Below are 17,779 nucleotides of genomic sequence, written 5' to 3' on the forward strand. Positions count from 1 at the left end.
AATAAAGTGATGGATTAGTAAAATAATGGAAAATCAGGAGAGGTAGTTATTTACTACTACACAATTATTTACTTCTTAATACTGTTTGTTTGTGAAAACCCTTGAGCTGGGACAAGGAGACAGCTCAGTGGCATAAGTGCCTTCCTGGTATGCACAAGGTGCCAAGTTTAATTCCTGGTACCAAAAAAAAAAATACTGTTTGCTTCCAAATAATAGTATTTGAAAGTCACTAAAGAGTGCAATAGAATGCAAAAAAAAAAAAAAAAAAAAGAAGTGAATGTTATTTTGTAGTGTTGTGATGATCAGAAACTGATCTAGAATCAATTAGTGAAAACTATGTAATTAGAGGGCAAAACCAAATTCTAAATAACCAGATAAAATATTTTCATCGTTGAAAAACAAAATAAACTTATTTGAAGTAATGTGTTTTCTGCTGCCTCAACCAGATGTTTTTGGTGATACAGGCTAAGCATTTCAAATATGAAAATCCAAACTACCCTAAAAACAAAATTTGTGTTTAGACTTGGCAGTTTTGACAGATAGTTTTGCAAAATTATGTTAATTGGTTTTCAATTGCTGTAACAATACCTGAGCCTAGGTGATTAAAGCCAATTATTTGCAAATCTTCCAAAATCTGAAGAAAAAAAAAAAAAGTCTAAAGTTTTTATGTCCCAAACATTATGGATAAGTGATACTTAGCCATACTCATAATAATTGGACCAATATTATGGTCAATATCAATGCAAAAATAAAATCAACTTTAAGGGATATTTGTCTCCCATCAAGACTTTTTGAGAGGACAAATACTGTTTTATGTATGCTTTAAATTTTCACTGTTTCTTAAGAATGAAAAGATTAAATATTTGTGATATTATTTTTAACATTTGTAATGATTTTAATTTGAAATTTATTGTGCCTCAAATGTCTGTTGTCAGGAAAAGGTCATTTTTATATCTTACTGAAATCTATAATCTTGTCAAAATATTTTCATAAAAGTAGTAAACCCAACTGTTATGATACAATTCTTTATTGTTACCACACAATTTATTTTCTACAACTCATTTAAAGTATATGGTTCACTGTTTTTTATTGTATTTACAGGTTTAGCAACCGTCATCACAATCTAATTGTAGAATATTTCATCTTTCTCAAAGAAAGCCACCTATCTACTAGCTTGCAGTCCCCATTCTGTAGTTCTTCCAGCTTTACATAACCAGAGCCCAGAAAACAAAAATGGGACAAATTTATAGACACAATTGGCATTTATTTTCAGTGTACAGATCAGCATAGCATCCATTCTACAAAAGATCATGATTACTTCCCCTGGGTAGTAGCAGAACTTGGGATTTGTACGTTAAGAACAAAGAAATGGGACAGTGACAGGGTGATCGATAATTTTCAGGTTACTTTTTTTTGTGAATGTTAAAACAAAAGGGATTTCTTAATGCATTTCCTCAGGTGGACTTAAATCTGTTTTTTAGGAAAAACTGGTGTGTTTCAGGATCTGTATATTTCCTTAAATATTTCAGTTTGATTATGTTCTGTTTCACAGGAACAACTCCATTTTGGATTAGTCTGTTGTGTTTGGGGATACTGCAGGTGCTCAGTCAAAAACAGTGGCCTTGGGGCCACGGAGTGGCTCAGTAGAATAAGCGCTTCCCTGGCAAGTGCAAGGGCCTGAGTTCAATCCCTGGTTCTGGAAAAAAAAAAACAGTGACCTTCCATAAGTTCATTTTATACACTGATCTGTGTTCTGTCTCTATAGATTTTTCTATTTCAAACAAGTCACATAAATGGAATCATGTATTCCTTGAGCTTCTTTGACTTAATTTTATCAAGGCTCATACATATTACAACATGCTCTAGTACTTTATTTCATTTCATTGCCAAATATTCCATTGTATGAATCTGCCACATTTTAATTAACCTATTTGTCATTTGATGGACATTTGAATTGGTAACATTTTTGGTCATTATGAATAATGTTTTTGTGACTAAATATGTGCAAATTTTATGAAAATATAGACTTTCATTTCTTTTGCTTGTATATCTGAGAGTAGAGTTGCTTGTCATGTTAATTCTATTAACTTTTAAGCAACTCCCCAAGAATTTTCCAAAGTGACTACACTATTTTACATTCCTACTAGCATTGTTTGGGGATTAATTTCTGATATCCTCATCAGTGAATACTTGCTGATCTTTATTATAGCCATTCTAATGCGTTTAAAGTAGTTTGGATTTGTACTATCCTGATAACTAATGATATTTAGTGTCTTTTCATGTGCTTATTGTTCCTTTACATGTCTTTGGAGAAATGCCTTCCTTTTCTTCTTTTAAAATTGTGACATTTTATTGTTAGTAGTAAGAATTTATGTTTTTTGGCTATTAGGCTATTTTCAAACATGAGATTTGAATATATTTTCTCTCATTCTGTGTATGAAATTTTAATTATCTGGTTTTCTTCGTTCTTGTGGGTTTTTTTAATTTTATTTTTATTTTTTAAAGAGAGTACAAATTAGAATTGAAACCAAAAATTACACATGATACAGATTTTCACTTAAGTAATATGAATTTCACAGTATTTGTTGTAATACATAGTGTTATATTCCAGCCATTTATTCATATTATCAGATGTATGCATGTAAAAGTGGAAGAAAGAAAGAAAGAAAGAAAGAAAGAAAGAAAGAAAGAAAGAAAGAAATTTATAGGAAATTAAGAGAAAAACTACAAACAATTGAAAAAAGGAGATGAAAACAAATCAAAAGCATATTAACTGCTTGGTTTTGGTGTCCTGTGCAACAGTTGATTCATTCATGTTAAAAAAAAAAATACGGTTTTGTTTCTTGTAAGTTTCATAACTATAGCTTTTTTAGGCCTGTGGCCATTAGGTTAATTTTGGTTATCTTCTGTGGTAAGAATAATTTCTTCTGTTTTTAAGAATAATTTTAAATGCCCTTAAGGACTATAAAGCCAGGGACAAAGCACAGCTACACAGTGTCTACCTAGCAAGCAAGAGGTTGTGAGTTTGATTCCTGATACAAAAAAAAACAAAACAAAACAGAAACATAAAAAGTATGAAATAGCCTGTGACTTTAGAGAGAATTTTTTTCTTACCTTAGAGAAAATTGTTTTCTCACCCCTAACTCTGAAGCACTTATCAAGAATCAGAGCCGTCACTGCTACCCAGCTTTCTCCGCAGGTCAGCAAAGGCCCTCAGGTAGTTTAGTCTTTGAACAGATGGTGGCAGCAGAGCTTTATTAATGAAAATTCTGGTATTGTTAGCTTGAGAGTTTTAAATTATAAATTCTCTTATTGTATTTGCCCTGCCTTCTTTTTGTTAATAGATTGTTAAGCTCTGAGTTTAAAATTCATTTTGAAACTCTTAAGAATTATATAAATATAGTAATCTTTTTTTTCTTATGAGTTTATTCAGGCTTCTCAGTATTTGTTGCCAGTTTATGATGTGTGAACATGATTTTCTTGAAATCTCCAAATTTAAGACACTTTTTTCTCAGAATTTTAAGTGTATTTTCTCCACTTTTCTTTCAGTGTCACTCCTACCCATGATCTTTGTGTAGAGATCAAGTAATGAGTAAATGTTGATTAGTGTTAAAGTTATTCTCAAACTTGGTTTTAAATTGGCAGATTACAGTCCAATTCTGAAAATAGATGATGTAAGAAGTTGGACAGATGTGTAACTTTTTGTTTCTTTAGTGGTAAAAACTTTTAAGGGCCGGCCAAATAGCTCAGCAGATTAAAGTGCCTGCTTAGGCAGGCACAGTGGCTGGAGTTCGATTCCTGGGTGCCATGCTGACCCCACCTCCCAAGGCACACTGAGGTGTCTATTGAGATTGGGTGTGGTGGCGCACCCCTGTAATCTTGGCTCTTGGGAGGCTGAACATAGGCAGATCACTATGAGTCCAATCTACGTAGTGAGACCCTGTAGGCCTGTAGACCCTTACTAAAAATTACAAAAAAAAAAAACCCAAAACTTTTATCTCAGAATTGAACCTCTCGTGTACTTATTAGAACTTTATATTAAACAATAATATTATGCAATGCCATTATTCCTTAGCAATTATTGCAGGATGATAGGAATAACATATTTATTAAGCACTTACTGTTTGCTAGGCACTGTTAAATATCTTGTGTATATTTTGTTTCACTGTCATGAAAGCACTGAGAGGTAAATATTTTTACAGAATTTTCTAGAGGAGAAGGGTGCTGGCTTTAGAAAATTAAAGTTTGCCTATGGTCACATTAGAAAATTAGGGTAGGGCCTGGGAGATGGCTCAGTGGAATAAGCGCTTCTCTGGCAAGCGCAAGGGCCTGAGTTCAATCCCTGGTTCCGCAAAAAAAAAGAAAGGAAATTAGGGTATGTGGGGAAGGTGGTTATACTATATTTCTGTGTGTTTAATTTTTACAGGGATAATATTATATGCATCATTCTTAAAATGGTTGACAGTCTTTTGAAAATCTCTATCTCTTGCTTACTATATAGATTTGTTCTATTTCTTTACCTTATGAGCATACACTAGTTTGAATGTTTGACTTTGCTGCTGAAAACAAAACACCCTCTAATCTTCACTAATTTTAGCTTCACTTTTCTACTAGAGGGTGTACCAAATATTTCATTGAATATTTTTCTGTTCCTAAAACCATAATAGTAATAGAGTAATATATTATTTCTTATACTAATGATGAGAACAAAAAATTAATATCTATAATACTTTCCCTGTTTTATTTTTATACTATAGGTTACTCATTTTTGGATCCTATGACAGAGAGGCAAATATTCACTGTACACTTGAATTGAGCAGTAGTGTTTGGGAAGAAAAACAAAGAAGTTCTATTAAGACGGTAAGACAGATTTGCGTAGTTGTACATCTGTATAAAATATTCTGTAATCATGCTTTTATTAATATTTATATAGTCCTAGAGTTATTTCTGGTCATTAGTTATGAACAGATCTTATTTATTGGTCTTTTTGACTATACAACATTTGTAATAAAATAAAGCTCATGAAACTAATTGATATTCAGAATACCTACATAATAAACAATCTGACAAGTTTTCCTTCTAGAATGTTAAATGTGTTTCAGTTATGAAATTAAAAGAAAATAAATTTTAATAAACACCTTAAAAAGCTTGTGAATCCAGAGTGTTATTTATTCAGGAGATATTTCTTGAACATTTATTTTGTGCTAGGTAGAGTTTTAGATGCTGGGAAAAGAAAAATTCAAGACAAGAAGAGACCATGTTATGATTTGTGTCTAGTTGTCTCCCCAAAGCCTCATACAGTCACTAGGGCAGCTTCTAGAGTTCATGATTAATTCGTGATGATCCAATGCTGGGGTTATGGGCGTGAGTGCTACATCCACACTGGGCTGATAGCCTGAATATAATATAAGAGAGGAAGAGAGGCTTGCCACAGCTAAGGCTCCTCCCTTGCTCTTTGCTGTTTCCACCACCGTGAACTGCTGCCCTCTACCACATGCCTCTCTGCCTTGGAGCCAACCAAGTATGTACTGAAACCTCCACTAACTGTGAGCTAAATAAACCTTTCCTTCCTTAATTTTACATGTCAGGTATTTTGTCCCAGCAACAAGGAAAAAGTAACTGAGAAAGACCATATTCCTCAGCACTAACATGGGAAAGACGTGTGAGTTAGGTAGGAGGGAGTGCACTATGCACTATAGGAGGGAGAGAAGGTAGCCATAATCTAGTAGCAAAAATAGTGAGCAAGCATATTTCTAGGGATTGACAAATACCATGAAAAAAACAGGATCATGACAAAGTAGGCTCTAGATCTGCTGGTAATTGGGAAGGCCACTAATACAGGGCATTCAATTAAATTTGAATTTCTGCTAAATGGTAATATTTTTAGTATAAGTATTTCTGCTAAACAGTAATTCTTTTAGTATAAATATATTTTTATTATTTTGGAGCAGTAGTTAAAATGTTGCTAAATCTTTAATGGGGAGCTGTGAAATATTTTTATAAATTTCCCCTTGACTTTTAAATTGATTTAAGTTTCTCTGTGTAGTAACTAATGTGAATATCTTTACATAAAATTTGGGCAGCCAGGTGTGGTGGTACACACCTGTAATCCCAGCATTCGGAATACTGAGGCAGCAGGATCACTGCAAGTTTGAGGCCAGCCTGGGCTACATAGTGAACTCAAGCCCAGACTAAACTATGCAGGAAGATCTTGTCTTAAAAAGAAAAAAAAAAAAAATTAGACAGTGTAAAATTCTGTTAGAATAAACATTAATTTTGATGAGGAGGGGGAAGTGGGGAGAAATAGAACTAGAAGGATACAAGCTCTTACGATGATGACATAATCAAAGTAGATGTTTTAAGAAAGATTTCCTTCTTCCTGGAAAAAGTTATTGTTTTGTCAGAGTAAATTTTTGGTATTACTTTGAATTGATCATGACTGGCCATTGCTATTGGCCTTTATTACATTTATTATATTTGTAAAGGTATGAGATTAGACAGCTTTAATAATAATTTATAGCTAAGATTAGTAATACTTTAATCTCAAATCATTATTTTAAATCTTAGCATCTGTCATAAATAGTTTTCAATACTTCTAGGTTACTAATTATATCTGGTGTTGAAAATGTCCACAGCCAATGTCTGTAGACATTAAATTATATATATCAGACTGTAATAACTTTAAGGAGAATTAACGTGTGTTTCAAAACAACATAAAACATTAAACAATAGAATTTGATAATTTGGGATATGTTATAAATTTAAATAAAACATAGAGCATCATTGAAAAGAGGGTGCTAAATTATTTGATGAGTTTAGAAGCTATTGGTATAAATACAGTTTTCGGATTTAAAGCCATTTTTTAAATATTGTAATTTGTTTGATAAATTTGGGCCACTAATGGTGATAAACATGAAGGATAAAAAGAAACTTAATTTCTTTCACACTTTAATGTACTTTAAGTTTTTAAAGCATTAAATATTATAATGCAGGAACATGGTTTCCTCCTCTATCTTCCTTAATAAATAGGGCTTTCTTGTTACTGTTGTAAGGTTGTCTAATGCATCTTAAAGTGTCCATCTTTAAAGAAAAAGAGTGAAGTTAGTTTTTTAGAAATAGAAACAAGAGAAAGGGGAATTATGAATGACTTTCTGGTAGCCACCCCCCCCCACACACACACACACACAAAAACCCTCAGATTTATTTGATGGCTTTTTATTTTTAAGAGAACTTTTTAATTGGGATACAAAAGAAAAATGAAAAGAATCATTTAACATATAGACAGCTTAGAACCCATTTTAGAAAAAACTTAAATACAAGGAAAGTTTGGAGCAATCTTGGGCACTCAGGTCAGGGATCTGCTCAGCTCATTGCAGAATAAAAGAGCTCATACAATAAAATGAGTAATGGGTGGTTTTGTTTGTTCTTTAACAATAATAAATTGAATACTAAGTAAATAAATACAATAATCAATATTTGATGTTCCAGCTCTTCATCCTTTCTCTGTCATTCTAGCCCAAGGTTGGTGGTAACCTCTTACTGTTACTAATATATAAGTTTCAAACACCAAACCTGCTTTAAAGCCCCAGACTTCTTGTTGTTTTGTTTGAGACAGGATTTCCTTATGTAGTCCAGGCTGGCCTTGAACTCACTACATAATCCAGGCTAGCCACAAACTTGCAGCAGTCCTCCTTCCTCAGCCTCCTGTATGCTGGATTACAACAGGCCATGTGCCACCATACCCTGCCCACTCTGAGTATTTAGGTGTTTTTTCTTTCTTAGCATAGCCAGACTGATAGACCAGTCATCGTTTCCTATTGGAAGCCTTTCCTAACTAACAGAAAACTTCTCGTAAATAGTTGTTCTCAGTTGAAATTTTATACTTAGGTTTGTATGATACATTTTTATCAGTGTTGTATCTAGTAATATCTGACAGTACAACAGGTACCATGATTATTTTTGCTGTGGGTATTCAATGGATGTTTCTGTGGAGATTGATCCTGACTGTCTGGCCATCAGACTTCAAGTGCCCTTAGCACATTTTCTCCTGGACTTTCAGAGTTTCAGCATCACTTTTAATTACACACTAGTCTCCTTTCTTCTGTTGGGGCTAGTTGTGCTCTGTTTTAACCAAACAAAATCTTTAGGGTAAGAAAATTCAGAAAATGAAATTTACTTTTGTGATACGCCTCGCTTTTGTAGTAAGAATTTTATTTTATAACTGTAGTACCTAATGGTGTGTTTTATTTCTGACATTCTAAAACATCAAAAGAACTTTTTACTCTTTGTGGAGTTTAGTGTAGCAAAAATAAAATGAGTAGGTATGCCCTAAAACTTTGTGCTGGCCTTTTTAATTTTGGAGAAATTAGTATGTCATTATAAATGATAGCAAATGAATCTACAGCATCCAGATTGATCCATGTATTGTTGAATGTTCATACAAAGAATTTAGAAGAGCTTCCTAAAGAACTGTAATTTCAAAGAATATCTGAGACAGACAAGCTTATAAATATATTAGGCCAGATGCCTCAGAGTTGGTATTTTAGTGTGTTTATTTAAGACAGGATGCCTTGAAGGTAGAATTTGGGTATGCCTGTTTAACCATTTGCCATTTAGAATCTTAATCTTATCAAAAGGAAGAGAAAGATTAAAGCAAATAAAGCTTTTTTTAAAATGTCAGTTTTTATGAAAACTTTGGTTTAGTTCAATTTGATATTTGTGAATACAGTAGGGACTCAATGGAATTTTTACTCAATGGAATTTATATATAATGTTATATAATTTAACTTCTTAAAGAAACCAAATGCCTATTAAAGCAAATCCTGTGAAAAATGTCTGATCTCAGAGTTCATTTTTGTCAAAAATGGGGGATGAAATTTCTTGTCTCAAGTTTACTTTGTAAGATTTTGAAATGCTGAGGAAAGAGTGGAAACTCATAAAAATTTAGGAATATAAGCTAAGTCCCTTCAGTGTAAGGCTCTGTGAGTATGAGGAATAGGTCATTTTGTGATCCATCCCTTCAAGAAAAATTACAGTCAATATTACTTTGTGTTTTAAGTACTGCTATTAGCATATGAATGTGGTAAAATTTTCAAAATAAAGTACCATGAGCTTCCAGTGACATGAAAATTGAAAAGGATATATTAAGGAAGTGACATTTGAGCTAACCTTCATTATGTATATAACATACTGAGAGGGCAAAGAGGGTGTTTCAAGGTGAAACACATGGCATAAATACCGAAAGAGTAAGATCATGTGGGTTTCCTTAGGATATAATGAATTGCCCAAGTTGGCTAAAGTCTATGGTAGCATAGGAAAATTATGCAAGACAAAAGTAAGTTTGGATCATATTATACAGTGTTCAGTGGTAGAGTGTTTGATATATAATCCAGTAAGACAGAAACCTAGACAGACTGGACATACGAGGAAGAAGGAAAAATACTAGGCCAGTATGTTTGACTGTTATTCTCCAAGACGGTAGGATCTCCAGAGGTTTTTAGAATGAAAGTGACCTAATCAGAATCTTACTTTTTGGGAGATCTGGAGCTAGATTTGAGTCTTAACTGGACTACTTGGTACCAGGGCCTTAGTCAAAGTTCCTAAGCCCATCTCATCCACAGTTCTTAACTCTTGTATAGAGTGGGACTCGGTGTTTCTCATGGTTTTGTGAAAACTAAGTGAGATTCTCTGCAATGTCTAGCACAATATACCTGGCACATAGAATTAATATGTTTATTGAACCTGGCAGCAATAGGTAAAGTTAAGGGAAACACTTAAAATAGAGGTGAAAGGTGATGAAAGTTTGAATAAGGATGGTGACAATGGAAAATAGAACCAGAATGGTATGGGATACTTTAGGGAATGGAGTTTGGAATGGGACAGGAAGCTAGAAAGACAGGAGGTCTGAGGATGAATGAAGAGGAGAAAAGGGATCTCATTCTGAACAAGGTAGGTATAAGAATATAAGTTACTGTCAGAGGACAGTCCAAAGGTGCAAATTTTGTATATATTTGCTTTTTGGTTTTATATTTTCAATGTTATTTCAACTCTGAGCAAACTTATAAGGTGAACATTTTGTTTGGTCTTTCGGCTGTATTTTAAAATTTTTTTTCCAAATAAGAGAACAGAAGATTTTGTAATGTAGTGATAAGAATCTGAATTCTAGAGGGCCCACCAGATAGGTCAGCAGATTAAAGCGCCTGCTTAGGCAAGCACAGCGACCGGGGTTTGATCCCCAGCATGCCTTGCCAGTCCTGACCCTGGGGCATGCTGAGACTTGATTGCAACTGGGCATGGTGACATGTATATCCTCCTGAGAACAGGAGGGTCACTATGAGTCTGATCTGTATAGTAAGACCCTGTCGACTCTGTACTATATACACTTTAAAAAAAAAAAAAAATCCAAATTCTATTTCCCCTGATAATGGGATCAAACCCAGATGTTATGCAGACTGGGAAAACCTACTGCTGAGCTAATATTTTTAAAGAACTTTTGAAAGAAAATTAGGAAGAAATAATCATCAAACTTACACATAGCTTTCAGATTCTGTTACCTTGAACCTTGCATTTTAAGATAATTGATCCAAGGTAAATTGATTTGTTCAGTGTCTACTTTGTCATAAAAGCTGCACCTTTCCATTAAAACTTGGCCAACTTTCTTAGTCATACAACATGCTGGGTGCAGAACTAGGTTATAAACAATTTAGGAAAGTGTTAGGAAGGGTCATCAGAGGTTCTGCAGTAGCACCCAGCTCATTGCCTACTGTGTCCTATCCAGGGGTAGCTCGCATTTACAAGCTGTATGCACGGTTTCTCAGTGCCCATCATAGCTTTAAAACTATGCGTGCATTAATCATTTAATCCTCATTGGTCACCTCATGAGACTAGGCACTGTTATCCTCTCCATTGTACTTATGAGGAAACTAAGACCCCAAAGGAAAAAGTAATACCCAGCTAATAGGTTACAAAAATGTAAAAGCTTTTCTCTCACTGGAGGAACGAAAGGCAAGACCTCTCAGCCATCCCCAAACTTCTGCCATGGGTGACACAGTGCAGAAGCCCCAGTAGTTACTAGTACTATCCTCTTGGGCTTGCCAGGCTCCAGAACTGTAAGAAAAAATGTTTTTCAGTGTGGGTATGGAACCCAGGACCTCTACCACTGAGCTGCACCCCCTGGCCTCTTTGTAAATTAGCCCATGCATTGTTACAACAATAGAAAACAAACTAACACAGGTGGTTTCCCTTAAAACTAGTACAAAACTAAATTATCAGCTGATATATTAAAAAATAAATGTTAATGAAAAAACTTTTTAAAACCATTTTATTAAACAAATTTCTTTAGTCAACATTGATTCTTCTGAAAATATCAGAAGGCAGAATTATTTAGAAATCAGTATTTCTAAACATTGTGAACATTCTTTTTATTGTAATGTACTAAGAATTCTGGTAGAATAGGTGTTGATACATAGAATGGATGAAAGGACTGGGAATAGTTATATTTAAAAGTCTGTGGAAAATTCAGCTTTATACTGGTGTACATGTGTATACTGATTACTATATTTTATGTTTTTTCTTGCTCCATACTACTTTACCAAAAAAAGCTGAGAAATAATTCTCAAGATGTATTTTTCAGCTTCTTTTTCTGGGAAACACCAAATGGCGGATGACGCCGGTGCAGCGGGAGGGGCCGGAGGCCCTGGGGGCCCAGGCATGGGAGGCCGCGGCGGCTTCCGCGGAGGCTTTGGCAGTGGCCTTCGAGGTCGCGGGCGCGGCAGAGGCAGGGGCCGGGGCCGAGGCCGCGGAGCTCGCGGCGGTAAGGCCGAGGACAAAGAGTGGATTCCGGTCACCAAGCTGGGCCGTCTGGTCAAAGACATGAAGATCAAATCCCTGGAGGAAATCTACCTTTTTTCCTTACCCATCAAGGAGTCCGAGATTATTGACTTTTTCCTGGGCACATCTCTCAAGGATGAAGTTCTGAAGATCATGCCTGTGCAGAAGCAAACTCGTGCTGGCCAGCGGACCAGGTTCAAGGCATTTGTCGCCATTGGGGACTACAATGGTCATGTTGGCCTGGGTGTAAAGTGTTCCAAGGAAGTAGCCACTGCCATTCGTGGGGCCATTATCCTGGCCAAGCTCTCCATTGTCCCTGTCAGGAGAGGCTACTGGGGAAACAAGATCGGCAAGCCCCACACTGTTCCTTGCAAGGTGACAGGCCGCTGTGGCTCTGTGTTGGTGCGTCTGATCCCTGCCCCCAGAGGCACTGGCATTGTCTCAGCCCCTGTGCCCAAGAAGCTGCTGATGATGGCTGGTATTGATGACTGCTACACCTCTGCTAGGGGCTGCAGTGCTACTTTGGGCAACTTTGCTAAGGCCACCTTTGATGCCATCTCCAAGACCTACAGCTATCTGACCCCTGATCTCTGGAAAGAGACTGTGTTCACCAAGTCTCCCTATCAGGAATTCAACGACCATCTTGTGAAAACCCACACCAGAGTCTCTGTCCAGAGGACTCAAGCTCCAGCAGTAGCTACAACATAAAGAGTTTTTATGCAAAAATAAAATGAATTACGTCTGTAAAAAAAAAAAAAAAAAAAAAAAGATGTATTTTTCAGAAATTTATTTAAAAAAACATGTTCAAGCTGGGGAGATAGCTCAGTAGAATATGTGCTTGCCTGACAAGTGCAAGGGCCTAAGCTCAATCCCTGGTTCTGCAAAGAAAAAATAAAACATGTTCAAAATATACCTGGCTATAGTAATTTAGGAGCTTTCACTTACCAATCTTTTTTCTTAAGTTTTTATTGTTTAGTTGGTGATGCAAGGCCTCGTAGGAGAGAACAGTTTATATAATTTTTTTAAAAGTTATGTTGATATATTGTTGAAATACATTCCCTTCTTACCCATCATATAAAATTATGTTTGTGTTAGGAAAGAATTAAAAATCAATGTCGTTTTCCCCTCTGTGGGAAAATAAGGCATCCCAGCCAGGTCCAAGAAAGACTAAAAGGATGTCAGTATGTGATTGCTCTTAAAATCTATCTTGTGTTGTTATTAAATTGCTTTCTCCAAGAGAGATGCACATACAGCTAGAATTTTTCAACCTGTGACTGACATTATGGTGACGTTAAGTGCAGGATGTTCACAGTCTTGTATATATTGATCTTTGTGATTCAACTCAAGCAATTGCTGTTTAGTTAGCATGTGTGAGCAATTCTTGGTAATTGTTAGACATTGAGGGGGAGGGCAGTGGACTAGAAATGGTCTTTTTACTTGAGCCCTACTAAAGCCCTAAATACACCTACATTTGGGTATTAGACTTCAGGTAAGTTGACACAGGCTAAAGCTATAGTGAGTATATCCTGCCTTTATAATTTATTTGTAACTTTCCATTTTTATAAATGCAGCACTTTTGATTATAATCAAATATTGTTCCTGACAATCTCTAACTCAATTCTTGATGTTAGAAATTGTAAGAGAGAAGCAAATATTAGAAATTATAAGAGAGAAGCAAATACTAAAACTAGTTAAAGCAAAGAAAGGTGCTTATACTAGGGATAGCAGGGTGTTTCCTAGCCTGCAAGGACGGCAGGTTAGGTTCTGCAGAGTTTTTAAGCAGGAGTGCAACCAGATCTTAGAAACTAACAAACTAGAATTGGTGACTAACATCATTAGGCCAGTTTCTGTGTGCGTGCATGTGCCTGTATGAGAGAAAGAATGTGTGTGTGTGTGTGTGTGTGTGTGTGTGTGTGTGTGTGTTTCTCTCCCCTTCTCTCCTCTTCTCCCTCTTTCCCTCCCTCCCTGACTCCTCACACTTTCCCAAAGATGGGGAGGACTTGGAAAATATTGCTGTCTCTACTGAGCATATACTAGATATTTAGCATAATACTGATTTTATTTTTCTTTTATAAAGTATCAGTTATGCTACAAAGGGTACAGGTTTCAGAAACATACTTAAATACATATTAATAGATGTTGCAAATTGCATGTGTATGTTGTTGAAAGATAATATTCTAACATAATATAAGATGTTTTGTTTATTAGATAATCAGATATGTAGGGTTCTATAATGAGTTTATGAAACTTTTTTTTCAAACAAAATACACAGTTATAATCAAGGTAGGAGCATTCTCGTATATTATCAACTAATGTCATCCTGTTGATTGTAATTTTCTGGTGTGCCTCTGTCACCATCTCTTTATTTTAACTATTTTACTCCATAGCCCAGAAGGATGGCTTCTCCCAGTCCAACTCCTAGACTCTCTGTCCACATTTGTCTTATCCTTGATACATAACCCAAATGCCACATCCTTATGCAGCCCTCTCCCAGTCACTTACCCAGAGGTAGTCTTTGCTTCCCTTGATTCCTATCACACTTTATTCACATGTCTTAAAGCACATCATGTTTGTCTTGAGTGTTACTTGGATACCCTGTAAACTAATCACTCTTGAGATACTAACCACAATACCTCCAGACTCTTGAGAAGAGTAAGGTCCTTGTGCTCTAAAGAGTTTTAGGCTCTGGAGTTCATGTAAAACTTGCATCACTCGTATTTGGACTTGCACAGCTTGACCTGCAACTTCCACATGTTCTGTGGATATAAGTCATGACTTGGTTTGAACAGCAAAAGTAACTTCTGTTTTACTTTTCCTGCTACATCAGTCTTGACCTTTCATTGGTACTCATGAGGGAATCAGGTTTTCTTTCTTCTCTGACAAACATAAAAAGCAAGCTTCCACCATCTACAGGGGTTTTGAGTGAAAAGTTCTGTGGGCATTAACTTTAATTATAGTTTATCTTTTGGAATAGGAAAACATCCAAATCCTGGTGGAGCTTAAAAACAGCCAGTTGGTTAAGGAAATACTATTAATGGTGACATGAATGGACTGTCTATAATCACAGACATTTTATTCTTCGCCACCACCATTAATTTTTTAAATAAACGTCTCACACTTAGCTATCAAAAGGACAGTGTTAAATCATTCCATGTTAGTTTTATTTGCCTCATTATACTACTGGGAGTAATTTTCCTCTGCTGTTACTCCTTTTCCCCAGCTTTCTTTTCCTTCATTTATACCAAAATATGATGTGTCTTTAGTTCCCCTGCATAGAGGAAGTACTCTAGTGGGATGGGAACTTACAATCTTGCGGAGAAGTAGATATTTACTGGCAGCAATATAATTTACTACTCTTTGGAAATATATTATTTATAGTACATTTGAATTGGTTATTTTCTCCTTACTAAATGTTGACATGTCAGTCACCATCTTTGTTTCTTCTAAGATAGGTTCTTAATCAAATAATTGTAAAATTGTTTTAGCTTCATGATCTTAATTCTGTAAAAGCATATTAATGTTTGAACAGTGTAATAAATTCTAATGTCTTGAATTGCTGTTTGTCTCATAATATGTCTACCTAGTTTCTCAAGCTAGATACTGTATTCATAGCAGACTGGTATGAATTCCCTATTTTTGACCAGTTGCTTTAAATCTTACAATAGCAATAATAAACATTGTCTTTTCAAAATTTGTACCTAAAATGGCTATTAGCCTGTTTTACTAATGAAGTTCAGAGATTGCCTAAAGTCATAGGCAGCAATTGCCTGCCCATCATATTTTACCTTAAAATTTTCAGTCTGATGGGTTTTAGGTTTTGGTTTTGGTTTTGGTTTTGGGTTGTTTTTTTGTTTGTTTTGAGGAACCAGGAATTGAACTCAGGCCCTTGCGCTTGCTAGGGAAGCACTTATTCCACTGAGCCATCTCCCCGGCCTTTAAAACCAGAATATTTTGTATACCATTATAACATATAAAAAGTAGATCCCTAATTTGTTTTGTTTCTTTCTTTCCTTTTTTTTTTTTTTTTTTTTTTCCCCCAGTCAGGGTCTCTCTATGCAGTTCAGGTTGTTTTGAGCTCACTTTGTCTAGAACTTGCACTGATCCTCTACCTCCTGAGTGCTGGGATTACAGGCATGTGCCACCACACTTGGCTTAGATCCCTAATTTCACCTAATTTTCAGCCTGTATTTAGATGCTTCCTGTGTACCATGTGCCAGAAATGTTTTTAGTAGGTTTTTTTTTTTTTAAATCTAGCATCCGAATTAAATTCATATTTTACTTGCCTAGGAGTAGGGAGAATGAAAAAGGGTAGTATTTTTTTTAATCTGATCATTCCTTCTGTGTGTTTTTCATTGGCTTGTTTTTAGCAAGAAGTAGAAATTTCTTCCAAATAGGTAATAAATAATATGCAAATAAAAAAATAGATTAATTTACAAGCTATCTCAAAAGCAGCATTTCCTGTTAACATTGAATCCTGGAATTAAAAGCAATATTGAAAGAAAAAAAAAATCCTCCTAGTCTGTTTTCTGCTGTGATAGCAGAATACTACAGACTGGATAGTTCATAAACAGTAGACTGTGTTTGACTCATGGTTCTGGAGGCTGGAAGTCAAGCATCTGTAGTCTCTTTGTGGTTTATCCTAACATGCTTGTAGGGCCAGTGAGCACCTGTGAGACGAGGAGGGAGTTGAGAGGATGTCACTTTCTCTGTAACTAACCCACTTTAATCCATTCATGAAGACAAAGTCCTGGTGCCCTACTCACCAAGTTCCCACCTCTTCAGACCATCAGGATGGTAATTAAACTTCAGCACGACTTTGGTATACATGCTGCTGAAGTGAGCACATCAAGAGTTTCGGTGGAGACATTCACACCATACCATTCTCAAGAAAAGTAAAAGACTGTACATAAAAGGAAATGTAATCTTACCCTACTTTGTATTAAATAAAGCAGTATAAACACTGCTGATTTTTAGTTTATATAGTCAACCTTGATAGTATAGTTACATTTACAAAATGAAATAATAGTTGTCAACTTTGGTAGAATTTAGAAGGTATAAAGAGAGAAAAAAGTGATTATCAACATAGGTACTGTCTATACTTGAGTAAGAAATTGCACTGTAAGTATATTAAGATTACAGTAATATAGAGCCAAAAATAGTACTATAATTGCCATAATTTGTGGGAAATAGGCTAATGTTCTTATCTGTTAGTAGTAGGAAGTCAGCATGTTATCTGAAATTTGATAGGGAATGATGATTTATGCATATTATCTAGAAAAAAGTCACCTCTAGGACAACTAAAAACGAGCTTTACAGTAGTGTAGTTGCTTGATTTTGATGGAGAGCTTAGACAAGGTTCTTTCTATATATTTTATTTTTTAATGACATGCAAAAATTTGATAAAAATATATTCTCTTTAACAGTAATAAAATTAAAAAATTGAATTTTTTGTGGGCTTTTAATCTCTTCAGCACATTATTCTTACATCTTATATCTGGTTTAATCTTTTATCCTCATTCCAGTTATCTGTAGTTATCTTGTTAGTACATTATTTGATTGAAAGGATTTAAATGGGAAAGCTGTCCAAATGTTGCTCTTTTTGATTGACTTAAGGATCGTATAAATTCATCAATTTTATTAAATTAGGTGAACTGAAAAAGTTATCTAAAGTACTGATCTGAAGACAGAAAATGGCATGTTTCTAAAGCCAGTTTTTCTCCTCCCATCCCAATCTTTATGCTTCCCTTTGTAAATTTATCATTCTATAACCTTTAATAAGTGTTGAAGTGCTAAAAGTAAAAGTACTTTCTTGTTACTCATTCAGGAAGAAATCATTGACTCACCTTGGAGTTTGATGATATTTGTAAATTTTTGTAGAGCCCATAATCAGGTTTAAAAATTTCCTTGTATAAATAATTTGTGACAGCTGTTCTAATAGTTATTGAAACAC

The 17,779-nt window shown here is 35.1% G+C and overlaps 1 protein-coding gene and 1 pseudogene across 2 annotated transcripts in view; both read left to right on the forward strand.

The window, feature by feature from the left end:
* Positions 1 to 17,779, forward strand: part of Pdzd8 (PDZ domain containing 8) — a 104,322-nt gene that overhangs the window by 72,004 nt on the left and 14,539 nt on the right. The window contains exon 3 of the mRNA XM_004625643.2: positions 4,758 to 4,860. Coding sequence (XP_004625700.1) covers positions 4,758 to 4,860 — 103 coding nt within the window. The remainder of the gene's footprint in view (positions 1 to 4,757; positions 4,861 to 17,779) is intronic.
* Positions 11,649 to 12,567, forward strand: LOC105741392 (annotated as a pseudogene). Its single transcript, XR_001116992.2, has one exon. The product of XR_001116992.2 is annotated as a 40S ribosomal protein S2 pseudogene (transcript).

Source organism: Octodon degus, unplaced genomic scaffold (genome assembly GCF_000260255.1).
Source record: "Octodon degus isolate 3935 unplaced genomic scaffold, OctDeg1.0 scaffold00010, whole genome shotgun sequence".
NCBI lineage: Eukaryota > Metazoa > Chordata > Mammalia > Rodentia > Octodontidae > Octodon > Octodon degus.